Source organism: Eschrichtius robustus, chromosome 3 (genome assembly GCF_028021215.1).
Source record: "Eschrichtius robustus isolate mEscRob2 chromosome 3, mEscRob2.pri, whole genome shotgun sequence".
Taxonomy (NCBI): Eukaryota; Metazoa; Chordata; class Mammalia; order Artiodactyla; family Eschrichtiidae; genus Eschrichtius; species Eschrichtius robustus.
The window spans coordinates 38583167-38599461 of record NC_090826.1 but is presented as its reverse complement, the minus strand read 5'-3'; the positions used below and the strand labels follow the sequence as shown (position 1 = coordinate 38599461).

Sequence of the window (16295 nt, the reverse complement as noted above, 5' to 3'; positions counted from 1 at the left end):
GAGGAGGATTTGCGAAGGAATTATCCCCTTAGTCACGCCAGACCCAAACATATTGACCCTGGGAATTTACTTGAAATATTGGCTTCTAAGAGACTTGGAAGGTATGCAGAAGTATTCGATGTTCCTTTAGCGCAATTCCCAGTCTTCCCCACATCGCTGATGGAACCGTCCTAACTGCTGACCTTTTCAAGATGGTGGCCCGCGAATGCTACTCTCGGGCTCGCGCACCTCCCCAAGATGGCGGCGCCCGAGGCCTGGCGCGCCCGGAGTTGCTGGTTCTGTGAGGTAGCGGCGGCAACGACCATGGAGGCCACGTCCCGGGAGGCGGCGCCAGCGAAGAGCTCGGCCTCGGGCCCCAGCGCTCCCCCCGCCCTGTTCGAGCTGTGCGGGCGGGCGGTGAGCGCCCATATGGGGGTTCTGGAAAGCGGGGTGTGGGGTAAGTCGCGGGGTGAGGGGCTACCTCTGGCAACGAGCGGAGACGGCCCAGCGGCCGGGGGGCGCGGGGGGCGAGGCCGGGAGGCCTGGAGCAAGGCCCAGCCCGGGGCACTGGAAGCCAGACCGTTGGGTTGGAGCATGAATTCCGTGACTGACAGGACTGGGTACAGTAAAGGCGGAGACCAAACCGGCAGGTGGACCCGCACCGCGGCCTGGCCGGGGGGCGCGGGGGGCGAGGCCAGGAGGCCCGGTCTGGGGCGAAGCGGGCCGGGCGACAGAGGCAGGACTGACTAGCCGGGCTGTGGGCACCGAAGTGACACTCGGGCTGGGCCGGGCTGCGGAGTCTCGGATGTCGAACGGACGGTCAGGGATGGCCCGTCTGCTTGGGGGCGGGGGCCGAGGTTCCGAGGCCCGGACGGAGGCCGGGAGGCCAGGCCCGGGGCTACCTAACCAGACTGACGGCGCGGGGCCTCCGGCGTCTGCCTGACAGACCGCGGGGGCCGAGACTCCGGAGGCCAAGCCGCTGGGCGAGGGCAGCCAGTGGACTGGAGAGCGAGGGGATGGGGCTGCCGGCGAGGCCGAAAGGCTTGGGGCGCCGAGGCCTGTCTGACGGCCCGGGGCTGGAGGGAGCGAACAGACGGCCAGGGCCTCGGATGCCAAACTGACTGAGCGACGGACTGACGGGCAGGGCACGGAGCGCCGGAGGCCGCTCGGATTGGCCGGAGCGGCGAGGAAGGGCCAGAGAGCGGGTGAAGGGAGGCCGGGAGAAGATCAGCAATCGACGGAGGCGCGAATGACGGACAGGCGGGAAGGGCCACGGAGGCCCCAGGCGGGGCGACTGCCCGGGGATCCCGAACTGGGAGGGGGTGCGGCGCCGCTAGGAGGCCTGGGTCCGAGTGGAATGAAAGGAGGCCCGGGCCTGAGAGCGGCCGAGACCGCCAGGCCCGGCCTGGGTTGAGGGCGCCCAGGCTGAGGAGCAGAGGCGGGCGGCCTAGGGCGCTGGGATGAGGGCCTGGGAGGGTGAACCGACTAGCCCGGCTGGGGGGCCTGGGAGTACGGCGGCGGGGTGGGCCGAGTAACGGAGGAGGGAGGTCTGCAGGCGGATTGGCACGAGGAGGCCGGGCCGTGGGGTGGGTACCGCTGGTCGTAGTCTGGCAGCTGAGGAGGAAAGCGCGGGTGGGCGACCTGGGCACCGACGGTGAGAGTGAAAGAGAGGAAAGTGAGAGCTCTGGGGGTAGGCCTGCCCGCACGGGGCGGAGGGAGGCCTTGGGCCTGACTGACTGCTGGTGTGAGGGGGTGGGGCCCGGAGGCCAGGGCTGAAGTTGGGTGAGGAGATGGCAGGCCAGGCCGAGGGCCCGGGGAGGGGGAGGGGGTGGCAGGAGAGGAGGCCCTGGGCCTGCGGGGTGGGGGGTGGGGGGTGGGTGTCTAGAGTAGGCCTCAGGAATGGTGGTGGTGGTGTCTTTGCGAGGAGGAAGGCCCGTGTAAGGTCAGGAGTGGGGGCTTGATGTCCTGGGATGGGGGGGTTTGGGTTACACGCGTGAGGAGGCCGATGTGGAGAAAAGGCTCTGGCGTTTGGGGGGTTGGGCCTCCAGGAATGAGCCCCAAAGCTGTGGAGTGGTTAAGGAGGTCCAGGGATGGAGGAAGGCCCTGGTGGTGGTGGTGGTGGTGGTGGTGGGGACGGATCCTGAATAGGCCCAAGTGCCTTGTCTGCCGGGGGAAAACTGTTAGAAGTCCTCAGGCCTAGTGAGGGGGAGGGGATTGTGGAGGCCCTGGACCAACAGCTAAAAAGAGTAGGGTCAGGCTGACTCATGGGCAATGGGAGAAAAGTCTCAGCGGATCTGTGCAGGAGGCTCAGAAAAATCCTGGGGAATGTGGAAGAAGGTACAGTGGATCTGGCTGTGTCAGCCTGGACCTTCCAGAATACTAAACCTGGCTACGAGGGCAGAGGACTGGGGGTGGAGGCCCGAAGTTGGGAAGGGGAAGCATTGAAGATGTGGGCTGAAAAGAAGCAAGGAAGAGCCTGGCTTAAGAAGAATGGAGAAAGGTACAGAGGAGTTTGTGAATAACGGGATGAGAATCCCTGTGGCTGTGAGAGGGGATGGCTAAACAGGGGAGCATTATGGACAGAGGAGGAAGAGCTCCTATGGGCCTAGCCCAGGTGGACAGTCACACAGAATCAAGCTAGGTCTCTTAGAAGGGCCAAGTAAGAGGCCTGCTAAGCAATGCTATTTTGGAGGAAGGTCTCAGTGTGGGCTAACAGCCAGGAAAGCCTTCCTGGAAGTAGTGCACTAGCATTTCTTTGTGTAGAGAGAGAGGAGGGGAAAATGAGTGAAGGCAGCAGGAAAGGATATAATGAGGAATAGAATAGGTATGTTATACCTTGAATGCCAGGATATGGAACTTGGACTTTATCTTGAATGCAGTAGAGTGACTACATTAGTATAATAGCATAGGGAATTGATGCTTTTCTTCAGCAGGTACATTGAGTACCTACTATGTAGAAAGAATTGTACTAAGCTCTTGGATATCTAGACTCAGTTATTGCATAAGTAAAGATAAAAGGAGATCCTGGAATGTAAGTTTTGAAAGAATTTTCTCAAGTATCAAGATCTTAAGACTTGTTCTTGGCAGGACAGAGATGCTTTTGACAGGATAAGAATAATAATCTTAAGAGGTAGTTATTATTATCTCAATTTTAAAATTGAGGAAACTGAGGCTCAAAGACATTAATTTGTCCATGAATTCATAATTAAGTGGTACAATCAGGATTTCACCCAGTTTTGTCCAATCTAGAGACTAAACCATTTAGCCACAATACTGTAATGCCTCTCAGATCTAGGGAAGTTAGCAAGAGCAAGTTTTGTTTTTAAGATATATTGAATTAAGAGTATAGAGCCTAATTATTTCTATTCTTCATAGGAAAGTGCTAGTTCAGGGTATAGTGGGAGCCCAAAGGATGGAAGTGGCCAGTTTGGAAGAGTGGGAAGGGAATTCAGGAAAGGCTTAATAAAGGGCATGTGATACGTGAAAGATGAGTAATTGATATGCTGAAAATGGCAAGAACATTCCCAGTGGAGAGAACAGCATGACAAAGGCACAGGCAGAAAGCAGGGAGTTAGGTAACTGAAAGAAGTAGTTTAGTATGGCTGAAGTGTAGGAGGCAAAGCAGGGAGCTGGAGAAGTTAGTAGGGCCCAGATTATGAAGGACTTTTTTTTTAATCACACATATTCAAAAGAACATTTTAAATGCGGAATGGTCCATTAGACTTGGGCAGAAGTGAACTGCCAGCTCCTAAATGAGCCTATCAGCTTGCTTTGTGGGATTATCTCACCCTTGAAGACATGCATGCCCCTGAAATTCCAGCTGCCAACTAAGTGGCTGAAGATAAGTGGACCAGAGTTTGAATTAAACTTAGGTTAGCTTCTATAAGTTCCACTTGTCAAGTGAGAAGTCTGCCCTTCTGTTTTCCTTTCCAGTAGGATAAATAATGCTTGCAACTCTGGGAGAAAAAAGTAAATTTTATGTTTGGTTTTTGTAGCCCTCCCAGGCCCAATACTTCAAAGCATCTTACCTCTGCTCAATATATATTACTTGGAGAGGATTGAGGAAACTGCCCTCAAGAAAGGTGAGTGTTTTTCTGTCTTATTTTCAGTCACTGATTGTAAGCAAGGCACCATGATGTTCTTCAGGTAAATATTACAACTGATACCTGCATAGAACTTCATGCTTTTCAAAAAGTACCCTCACACCTATTTTCTTATCTGATTTCTCAATGTCCTGTGAAACACAAAACAAGTATGTGATCCCTATTATACTAATAAAAAAGAAACCACAGGCACACAGCGATTAATAGCAAAGCCAAATAGAACCCAGATCTTTTGCGGGATCTTAGTTCCCCGACCAGGGATTGAACCCAGGCCCCGGCAGTGAAAACACCAAGTCCTAACCACTGGACAGCCAGGGAATTCCTGAACACAGATCTTTTTTTTTTAAGTTATTTTTTTAAAATTAATTTATTTATTTTTGGCTGCATTGGGTCTTCGTTGCTGCACATGGGCTTTCTCTAGTTGCGGTGCGCGGGCTTCTCATTGCAGTGGCTTCTCTTGTTACAGAGCATGGGCTCTAGGCACATGGGCTTCAGTAGTTGTAGCTCACGGGCTCAGTAGTTGTGGCTCGTGGGCTCTAGAGCGTAGACTCAGTAGTTGTGGCGCATGGGCTTAATTGCTCTGCACCATGTGGGATCTTCCCAGACCAGGGCTCGAACCCTGTGTCCCCTGCATTGGCAGGCGGATTCTTAACCACTGCGCCACCAGGGAAGCCCCAGATCTTTTTTTTTTTTAAATAAGCTTCAGTTACAATGTTTTTTTTTTTTTTATTCATTTTTTATTTATTTTATTTATTTTTGGCTGCATTGAGTCTTAGTTGCAGCATGCGGGATCTTCGTTGAGGCATGCAGAATCTTTCATTGCGGTGCCCGGGCTTCTCTCTAGTTGTGGCATGTGGGTTTTCTCTTCTCTAGTTGTGGCATGCAGGCTCCAGGGCGCATGGGCTCCATAGTTGTGGCGTGCAGGTTCCAGAGCACGTGGGCTCTGTAGTTTGCAGCATGCGGGCCCTCTAGTTGAGGCGCGCGAGCTCAGTAGTTGTGGCATGTGGGCTTAGTTGCCCCACGGCATGTGGGAACTTAGTTCCCTGAACAGGGATCGAACCTGGGTCCCTTGCATTGTAAGGAGGATTCTTTACCACTGGAGCACCAGGGAAGTCCCGAACCCAGATCTTTTGAATCTTAGTTTTTCTAATTTTTCAAGCTGCCTCCCAAACCCCTCATTGGACACATCTGTTAACAGCTAACATTCATCTAACTAACCCTGTTCCAAGCACTGTCTTAGGCACTTTACCTGGAGAAACTCATTTAATATTTTCAACAACTCTGTGAAATTGCTATTATTAACTACATTTTATAGATAAGGAAACTGAGGTACAGAAAAATTAAGTAACTTGCCCAGGGTTACACTGCTAGACTATGGTTTGCTGATATTTAAAGCCAGGCAGTCTGTCGTTAGAGCCAGTGCTCTTTACCACTCTGCCGTGTTGCTCCTGTGAACCTAGAAAAGGACATTAAAAGGCTGATGTACTTCACTCATGGAGACCAAGGGGCAGCCAAGTAAATGTGATATTTCTCTCTACAGGCCTCTCCACTCAGGCCATTTGGCGCCGACTATGGGATGAGCTGATGAAGACAAGGCCTTCCAGTTTGGAAGTAAGTTAAGGCACCAGGTAGAACTCTGGCCTGACTTTGCACAGTGAAAGCAGGAATAGCACACAAACACAAGCTGGGTACTGGTAAAGTGCAGGGGCAGGCATGGAATGAATTTGGGAAGAGGTCTCTGATGGCTTGTCACAAAGTTCTTTTCATTTGACATTTGTCACTGACTTGCTTGTTCACCATGTTTGCAGGTGACACAAAACAGGGAAAGGTAGTGATCACAATGGATGGCAGAACCTGGATTCAGGTCTTGACAGGGCTGGAGCAATGGTCAAACCTAACAAGATGAAATTTAGCAGAATAAACCAACTCTCCACTTGAGTCTAAAAATTCTAATTGCATGACATCAGGGTAGTGGGTGGAGGGGTCTGGCTTAGCAGCAGCTAGTATAAAAAAGATTAAGAGGGTTTAGTCTACATTGTGCTGAAGCCACTCATATAATGACTGTATCCTGAGCTGTGTGAACTAATGTAACTATAACGTAGACTGAAAGACAAGGGGGATGATAGACCTGCTTGACTCTTCAGTGGTCAGGCTATCCCTGGAGTATGGAGAAAGAAGTCAAAGCCACATCATGTGAGTCACATTTGGAAGACTGGAGATGTTTTTCCTGAAAAAGAGAAGACTTGGGGAACATGAACTGTCTTGAAATATTTGAAAGAGGGATTAACAGACTTGTTCTGGGTGGAAGCTAAAGGAGGATAAATTTTTGCTAAACTGTAGAATTTTTAAACTCTAAGGTTATTGGTGATGAAACAAGCTAATTCCAGAGGTAATAAGCTTCCCATCACTAAGTGTTTAATAGGGTCTGGATGACCACCTGACACAAGGGTAATGTATCAATAGAAGAAGTTCGGCATTGTTGGAGATATTGGACAAGATGACTTTTAGGGGTCCTCTTAGCCCTTAGAATAATAAGATTCTATTATTCATTGGTTCATATATAACTCACTGGAGCTCTCATTTAAACAGAATTCCTTTTGCTGCTCCATAATTAGGTGACAGGACACATTGAGTTCAATAAACATTTACTCAAACTTACCACATACCACGTCTTATGCTGAATATTAAAGGTATAGACACAATCCCTAATCTTGAGGAACTATCAGTTTAGTGGGGAAATCTGCAAACAAATACATCATGTATGGTAGGGCAAGTGGTATGATCGAGTGTAGCGAGGAGGTTGAAGGAAAAGGGAGTAAGAAAGTCTTTCCTAGGAAGTAGTATTTGAACTGGGCTTTATATAGTGAATGAGGCCAAATGACAAGAGAACAAGCTCTTATCAGAAATTGGAGATTTATTTTGTGGGGATATACTGGGTTCGGTAACATTCAGCTCCATTTCCACTTCCAGATCTAGATGCAACCCCTGGAGCTCAGCATAATGACATTGAGGCCCAATGAAATTATCAGGCATTATGTACAGGAGTTAGGCCTCATGAGGAAGAGAAGTGGACACAAGAATGTTGAGAAACGGCAACAGCTTCCTGCAACCTTTAAAGAAACATGAGATTCACTTTGTCACAGTGTCTCCCAAGTAGCATGGTTGACTAGCAGGTGATGGAGACTGTAATATCTTTCTCTTTGAGAAAGCTTTTTCCACCATTATCTCAAGCTTCCTGGGAAGGAATGTCTATTTGTTATCTGTTTCCTTGTCTCAGAGTATTTCAGAATATATAGGATGCCCCAGGCCTGGTGGCCTAACAGTCACCTACACACAAGTCCTGACTTGGAGCATATCCATTCCAGACGGTGTCTGCTTCCACTTCCCACTTTTGCATAACAGTAACCTTCACTTCATTCATAATTCAAACAGTTATTGAGTGACTATTCAGTTCCAGGCACTACGCTAGGTTCTAGGTATACAGTGGTGAGCAAGATAGACAGAGCACCTGATTGCTCATAGAGCAATAGTATTTCAAACTGTGTAGTACTAGTGTATATGTTTATTAAGAGATCTGCAGAATAAAATAGATATTCTGGAGAAAAAGCAATGGGGAAATGAAGGATTATTCAGTCAATGATTCTCTAGTAACTGGTTAACCATTTGGAAAAAATAAAGTTAGTGCCTCACTTTACAGTATACTCAATTTCTATATAGATTAAAGATTACATTGTAAAAAGTAAAAGCACAAAACAATTTTAAAAAAGAATAAAGGTGACTGGTTATCTAATCTCAGGGTGGAGAGTGCTAGTAAATAGGCAGAACCAAAAAAGAAAATATGGACACATCTGGCCACATAAAATGCCAACACTATAAATACAATTTAAAAGGTATGTAAAAAAAAAACCACTATAAATACAATTTAAAAAGTACGTAAAAGAATGTTTGCAACAATATTTGCAAAATAAAAGGATACAGAAGATAAGACAGAGGCGAACAGTAGAATAAAATGAATATAGATTTGGACAAGTTTCAAAATATACAAAAATCTCCAATAAAGTAAAAAATGTTCAATCTCATTAATAATAAAAAAAATGGGAAAGTAAAATTATACCTCTTAAATTAGTGAAGTCTTGTTTTAATTTGGTTTTGTTTTAAAAGATAATTCCAGGGATGGGTAGGACTTGCATTTTAATATGCTGTTGGTGGGAGCAGAAATGTTACAACTTTCTTGGTGGGCAATCTGGTGATAATTGTCAAGAGTCTTTAAAATATTCAAATTCTTCAACTAGAAATTTTAAGAAGTATATATCTTATGGTATATAAAATTGAGATACTCATGAAGATTTATTTCCAGATGTTCATTACAGCAAAGTTTAATATAAAAAGCTAGAAACAATTTAAGTATTCAATAATATAGAAATTATTAAATATAGTACATCCATATTTTCAAAGTATTAATAAAGTCATTCTAAAAATATTTAAATACGTGGTGGTAAAAATGTTTAATGATGTGGTGATATGTAATGTTTAAAAAAAAAGCCCAGCATTTGAAACTGTTCAGAATTGTCTCAGTGTTAAAAACACAAATACTTATAGCTCATCACATATACATATGCACTCCAAAAAGTTGGTTTACACATGATTTTTGATTTGCTTCCTTATAGTTCCACAAACAATATTTCTGTTATCAGAAAAACAGTGGACGATATATAGTTTATGAGCATTTGCAGGCTCTAACAGTTTAGTACAAGAAAATATTTAGCTCTCCCTAGTTTGTACACACTTCTTCCTTCCTACCAGTACCTGAGCTGCCAGCCCGTTGTGGATGGGCCAAGGACTAATTGTGTTGGTAAGCAAATGTCATGTCACCTCTTTGGTGGTGCCTCGTTTCCCCTACTCTCCCCCAAAAGAAAGTATTTAAATCACTTTGCATTGTCTGAACTATAGTGTACGAGTCCACAAAATGAGTGGCTTGGACTAGATCTCTCAGGTATTTTTCAGCTTTTAAGTTTTAGCATAGAGTCTTCTACAAGGTGGTAATGGAATAAAATACAGTGAATTGATACCTGCTTATGCATTAATTCATGAGAAAGAAGCCATTGCAATAGTCGTCAACTAATTTTACATACTCATTTAATTTTCACAACAACTCTGTCATGTAGGTATAGTTATCTTCCTCAGTGTACAGATGATGAAACTGAGGCAGAAAGAGGAAAAGTGACTTACCTAAGGTGACAGTTCACGAATGGCAGACCTGAGATTCAAGTTGAGGCAGTCTGCCTCTGGAGTGCATGCTCTTAATCACTATGTCATGCTGCTTTCACTGTGGTTATCACAGGTCTGGGGTGTTCCAATTTCAAATATTCTCTCCTATTGTCTTTGTAAACCAATAAAATGTCTGAAAAACCCAAGCATTTAGTTATCTAAAGTTCATATTCCACATGCCTTATAGTCGGAAACAGCCACAATATCTTGGTTCATGTTCACATCTTTGTCCATATTTTAGGCCCAGATCTCATGGTAACCATCTATTTCACTTGTGAAGTTGAAGCCTTGCTAGGGATATCTGCAAGTATTTTTCAAGGCTGTGTGGGCCAGCAAATGTGTGAAAAAAGTGCTAGAATGAGGCAGGATTAAAGGATTCAGGAATAGCCTCTTTGCTTCCACTTAAGGCTGAGTAGAGATTTGGTTGCCAGGTATTTTTTTCCTGCTGCCCTCAGGCCCCCACACTGCTGCTGGAGGGGCCTTTCTCACTTGTTGCTGCTATGCAGTTAGCTTAAACATGAAGTCGTTCCTAATTATTACCACAGCAGGGTCTTGGGGTATAGCTAGGGCAAAGGGAATGACACTTTTGCCTGAGAATAGGGGCCCACTTCCTGCCAAGAACCTCATATAAACTGAGGGTCAATCTGGTACGAGGGAATGCACGGAGGCAGGGTAGATACCAAAGGAAGTATCTTATTTTTAGCCTTTGGGAACCTCGGGCCCCACTACCTTCAGGCTGAATAAGCACCTTGCTTAACAGGCTCTGCCTCCATCCAGCCCATTTCCCATTTCCCATGTGGGGTAATTATCATCATTAACAACAGAAGTTACATTTTGTATTTTACAGTTTACAAGGTGCTTTAAACTTGCACTGTCTCATTTGATCTTCACAACAAACCGGTGAAGCAGGTGATATTATCCACATTTTACAGATGAAGAAAGAGGTTTAAAGAGGTCCAGAGTATAGTGGCAGAGGTGGCACTTTTATCAAAGTCATCAGACTGTCTATGCACCTTAGGAAAGAATGGGGACTTAGAGAAATATCAGTATTTGTCTCAATGTGTCCTTTTGGGGTAGGTAGCAGTAATTCCTAATCTCTGATATATACATCAGAATCATCCGGGGAAGGTTTAAAAAATAAAAGATGCCTGGACCTTACCTCAGATGTAACATAATCACCAAGTCTGGGTACATGGCATATGAATTTTGGGAAAAAGCTCCACAGTAAATTCTGATGTATATCAAAGCTTAAAAATCACTTGTGTTCAGTTCTTCTAAATGTATCAGAATAGCCTGATGAAATCTCATACCCATCAAAGCAAAGTATTGCCTTGGAGAAAACTAAGACTTGCTGCCTCCTCTCCAGGAATTTCTAATCTGGTTGGGATGAGATGTGTATACAGGCAGAGACTCAACACCATGAGACATATCTACCAATGTCTAAAACCTGAGTAGTCAGTATCAGAGTTCCAACAAGAGAGGTAGGGGGAGGGGTAGAAAGTGGGGCAGACAGTCAATGAGACGAACAGCCTCAAAGAGCAAAATGTTCGTAGGTCCTTTCATGAAGTCTATTTGATCTGGCAATGGAGAGCATTTCTGGCAGAGGTAGGAAAGGAAAAAGAAGGCACGTTTGGGTCAGTGAGGTGACCAGTTTCGCCAGAGCAAAGCATTCATGAGCAAGATGTGGCAGATAAAGCTTCTCAGGTAGGCAGAGGCTATATTGTGGACAGCTTTCCCTGCCAGCCTGAGGAACTTCAAATGTGCTGCAGCACTGATCCCCTAAGCAGTGGGGAGACATTAGGGGTTTTAAAGGAGAATAATGTAATCAGAGAGTTTTGTTTTTTAATACAAAGATGAACCCAGTGGACTTGTGCAAAAGTTTGGGAAGGGGAGCAAGCAGAGGAATCAGGAAGCTAATGAAGTAGCCAGGTGTTAGGTGATAAGGGTCTGAACAAAGGTGGTAGTGTTAAGAATGGAAAGTTAGGGTCAGGTTCTAAAAACAAGTGTGGAAGAACTTACAGGGTTGAGTGTTTCACTTGGGAGGCACTATAGCAATAGTCTCTGGAACCAAATTTCCTGGGTTTAAATCTTTTTTTTTTTTTTTTGGCTACGCCGTGCAGCTTGTGGGATCTTAGTTCCCCGACCAGGGATTGAACCTGGGCCCTCAGAAGTGAGAGCTCAGAGTCCTAACCACTGGATCACCAGGGAATTCCCTCCTGGGTTCAGATCCTAATCCTGCCCCTTAACTGTGTAACCACAGGCAATAACATTTGTGCCTTGGTTTTCTTACCTGTAAAATGGATCTAATAGTAATATATACCTCAAAGATGTGAGGATTAAATGAATTTGCATACATTATTTAGAACATTACCTGGCTCAGTAAACAGCTAGCTATTGGAAGGAAGGAAACTGGGTTCCATGGGTAGCACTTAGTATCACAGCTGTCTGGAATGTTCTCTGCTTTCAGAGCGTGACCTGTTGGCGAGCCAAGTTTATGGAGGCCTTTTTTTCCCATGTTCTACGTGGGACCATTGATGTGTCTTCTGACAGGCGTCTTTGTGACCAGCGCTTCTCACCTCTCCTGCATAGCTCCCGCCATGTCCGGCAGCTCACCATCTGCAACATGCTGCAGGGTGCAACTGAGCTGGTGGCTGAGCCCAACCGCAGGGTTCTGGAGACCCTGGCCAGTTCCCTGCACACCCTCAAGTTCCGCCACCTGCTGTTTTCTGATGTGGCTGCTCAGCAGTCACTTCGGCAGCTGTTGCATCAGCTTATTCACCATGGGGCTGTCAGCCAGGTGTCGCTGTACTCCTGGCCTGTACCTGAGTCAGCCCTTTTCATTCTTATCCTCACCATGAGTGCTGGCTTCTGGCAGCCAGGCCCTGGTGGCCCACCCTGCCGCCTCTGTGGAGAGGCCTCCCGAGGCCGGGCCCCATCCCGAGATGAAGGGTCCCTCCTGCTGGGCTCACGCCGGCCTCGCCGGGATGCTGCTGAGCGATGTGCTGCAGCCCTGATGGCCTCCCGGCGGAAGAGTGAAGCCAAGCAGACGGCCAGAGCCGCACCTGCCGCTCGGGTAACACGCCGGAGCACACAGGAGAGCCTGACAGCAGGCGGGACAGACCCTAAGAGGGAGCCGCTCCCTCCAGCCACTTCCCATGAGGCTCCTGGCACCAAACGCCCACCCTCTGCTCCAGCCACCACCTCCTCTGCCTCTGCTTCCTCTTCTTCCACATCCTCATCTAAACGGGCTCCAGCTAGCTCAGCCCCACAGCCTAAGCCCCTAAAGCGTTTTAAGCGAGCTGCAGGGAAGAAGGGTGCTCGCACCCGTCAGGGGTCTGGTGCTGAATCTGAAGACCTATATGACTTTGTTTTCATTGTGGCGGGTGAGAAAGAGGATGGGGAAGAGATGGAGATCGGGGAAGTGGCTTGTGGAGCATTGGATGGATCAGATCCCAGTTGCCTGGGGCTTCCAGCACTGGAGGCCTCCCAAAGATTCCGCAGCATTTCCACCTTGGAGCTCTTCACAGTTCCACTCTCCACAGAGGCGGCTCTGACACTGTGCCACCTGCTGAGCTCCTGGGTGTCTCTGGAGAGCCTCACACTCTCCTATAATGGTGAGTGCCCTGGAGGGGCAGGGGTTGGGTCTCCCAGCAGCACCAGCTGTGTGCCCAACCCTGTGGAGGGGAATAGGGGGTATGATCAGGAAGCTGGAGATGTGGCCCTACCCACTTCACGGGAGGCAGAAGGCACACACATGAAATAGTGGCAGACTGTCGGTGCTCGAGAAGATGAACACAAGGTCTACAGGCTTGATCTAGTTGGAAGCAGGGGTTCCTGAGGGACAGTGAGAATCTGAAGAATGAGTCTACCTTAGATATGGTAGGCAAACCAAGGACAGGTGGGAGAATATAGTGTATACAGGACCAACCAGGGCTGAGGTTGGATCTCACCAGTCATATCAAAGCAGCTATACAAAAAGGTGTGGGACACCTTTTTTTAAAAAAATCAGACCAGCCACCTACAAAACAGCCCTCAGTTCTTTCCTATCTGGTTGTGCCCAGCTAGCCAAATTTCAGTTCTGGCTAAATCCAGCAATCTGCCCAGGTTGCTGAACACTGCTAGAGAAAGTCACACAACTGCAGATTGGTGCTACTATATACATTCATGGTCATCAACCTCATATGAACCCTGTTTGCAATATCAGCTCCATTCCTACCCTACCACTTCAAACCCTTCTTTTCCTCTCAGCAGATGACTACCTACTTTACAGAGAAAATAGACGCCATCACACATAACTCCTTCAACTTATTGTTAACCAACCTATAAACTCCTACACCTGCACTCTTCCTTTCTTCCTCCATCACAATGGGAGAAATGGCTGCCCTATCTAAGGCTAACTCTTCTGCCTGTGCTCTGGATACATACCCTCTTACCGCCTGAGGAAAGCACATTTTTCAAATGCCTTAATAAGAGCTCTAACTTTTATATACTGCCTACTATGCATCTGGCATATTTTAAATATTCTTTAACTAATTTAATCCTTACAATTCTGAGGTCAAGTGACTTGCCCAGGATAAGTTAGTAAATTGTAGAGCTAGAATTCAAAGCCAGGTAACCTGGCTCCAGAACTCATACTTATAAACCACTTAATGCTGCCTCTCTTCTCTCAATCAGGTATCCACCAAAAACTACCACCACCACCTCCATCTATTCCATTTATTAACTACTGTCTTATTCTTTCATGCCCTTCAGAGACAACCTTAAGAGTCATCTGTGCCCTCTTCTCTCACAGCCACTCCAGCCTTGCTTACACCCCATCTACTGCATTGAGGACCCCGAGGTGACCAAGGTCATCCTTGTTGCTAAGTCCAATATATACCTTTCAGTCCTCATCTTAAATTAATTCTCGGCATCATCTGCTATTAAGTATTGTCTTCTTCATGAAATAGTCTCATTTCTACTACGTCAAAATTTTCTGATTTTTTTTCTCCTCCCTTTCTGGATATTACTTCTCTCTTAATGTTCAGAGAGACTCAAAGCTCACCCACTTTACACATGCTTCCTGGACTTGGTTTCAAAGACCAACTATGCTGAAGACACCCCCATTTTATGACATTAGCCCAGATCTTCCTCCTAAACTCCAGACCTTCCTCCTAAACTCCAGACCTATTTATCCGACAACTAGATATCACAGGATTCATAAACCACACTCCCTAACCTGAATGCATCTTCTTCCTTCTAAACAGACCTTCCTTCTGTTCTCAATGACATCACAGACGATTCAGTTGTTCAAAAGAAACCTGGATTCTCTTACTCCACATGTATTTGGTTACCAGGTTGTACAGTCTCTCAGATTCATTTATCTCCACATTCTTAATTCAGACTACCATTACCTCTCACCTGGATTCATTATTTCAGCAGTTCCTCCTGACTCCACACACACCATACAACTCATTTTTTACACCACAACCCAAGCATTTTCAAAAGTGCAAATCTGTCAATCACCTAAAAATTCAATGGCTTCTTGTCACTGTATGTCTGTTTTACTTCGAGGGCCATTCATGTTCCTACCCTGCTTACCTCTATAGTTGAATCGTCAACACTTCCCTCCCTTATACTTTACACACCAGCCACATTGAGTATTTCTGTTCTTGGAACCTGCCACTCTTTCTCCTTCAGGTCTTGATATATGCCAAGTTCACTCTGCCAGTCACTCTTCCTCCTTTTAGCCTGTCTCTTTTATGTTCTTTAGGACTCAGCCAGAGAGAGTCTTTACTGATGAAAGCTAAACTGGGTGTTAAGTACCCATCCTTTTACTTCCACAGCACTCTACTTCCCCAGTTCCCATCATATGCTTTTGTTATCAGGCTGTATAGGCAGGAACAAGATCTGCTGCTCATGACTATCTAGCAAAAAAACATGCTTACCAGGTGCTTACCATGGGTAAGGTTTAGTTGAATGAATGAATCAAAAGGAGCCTGCTCAGTCCAAGGAGAGATAAAGGTGTGGCTTCCAAGGAATTATTTGCTCTGTGGCATTAAGCAACTGCCCTAACCTTTCTGGATCCTACTCCCTTCTGTGGGATGTTTTCTGCCCTATTCCCACCCAATGAATTTAAAAGTATTCCCTATTGGATCACTGTCACTCTCCTCCTTAGTTTTCAGATGTTCCCCATGACCTATAGGAAAAGTCCAGAGATCTCTGCTGCTGTCTGGGCCCATCATTCAGCTAGCAGCCACATGCTGTCCCACCACATCCTATCTTCTGTTTTGTGACTCTGCCCTGACTGATGTTTGAGGGCATGGCCCAGTAGAAGAGACATCAGTAAGCTGGTTACCTGAGGAAAAAGCAAGACAACGGATGAATAGTTGAGAATGATTTAAAATAATCTGATCCAAAGCTCAGATTTGGTAGTTATCAACAGAAATATTTGGAGTTGTCTCTGAATATTACCCCTACTGATACTCCCACATGACTGACCCAATCTCTTTCCTGCCATAGGCCTGGGCTCTAATATCTTCCGCCTGCTAGATAGCCTGCGGGCCCTGTCAAGCCAGGCTGGATGCCGCCTCCGTGCCCTGCATCTCAGTGACCTGTTCTCACCACTGCCCATCCTGGAGCTGACACGTGCCATTGTGCGAGCCCTGCCCCTCTTGCGGGTCCTCTCTATTCGTGTCGACCACCCTAGCCAGAGGGACAACCCTGCAGTACCAGGGAATGCAGGGCCCCCTAGCCACATAATTGGGGATGAGGAGATACCAGGTGAAGTACTATGTGCGTGTGTCTATCTCTACAGAAGTGTGCAGGTGTATTTGTGTGGGGACGCAAAAGATCTCTAATCCAGGCCTGTCACCACACATTCCTGACTTATCTGTAATTTGTTGCCTTTAGAGCCTGTTCTTAAAGATAACCATGGGTTGGATAAATCCCAGACCAACACTAGCC

At 46.6% G+C, this 16295-nt stretch overlaps 1 protein-coding gene across 1 annotated transcript in view; it reads left to right on the top strand.

The window, feature by feature from the left end:
* The first annotated feature begins 41 nt into the window (after window positions 1-41).
* LRRC41 (leucine rich repeat containing 41) overlaps window positions 42-16295 on the top strand; it is an 18751-nt gene continuing 2497 nt past the window's right edge. Inside the window, exons 1-5 of the mRNA XM_068539797.1 lie at window positions 42-436; window positions 3975-4061; window positions 5623-5693; window positions 11818-12964; window positions 15852-16112. Coding sequence (XP_068395898.1) covers window positions 238-436; window positions 3975-4061; window positions 5623-5693; window positions 11818-12964; window positions 15852-16112 — 1765 coding nt within the window. The 5' untranslated portion in view covers window positions 42-237. The remainder of the gene's footprint in view (window positions 437-3974; window positions 4062-5622; window positions 5694-11817; window positions 12965-15851; window positions 16113-16295) is intronic.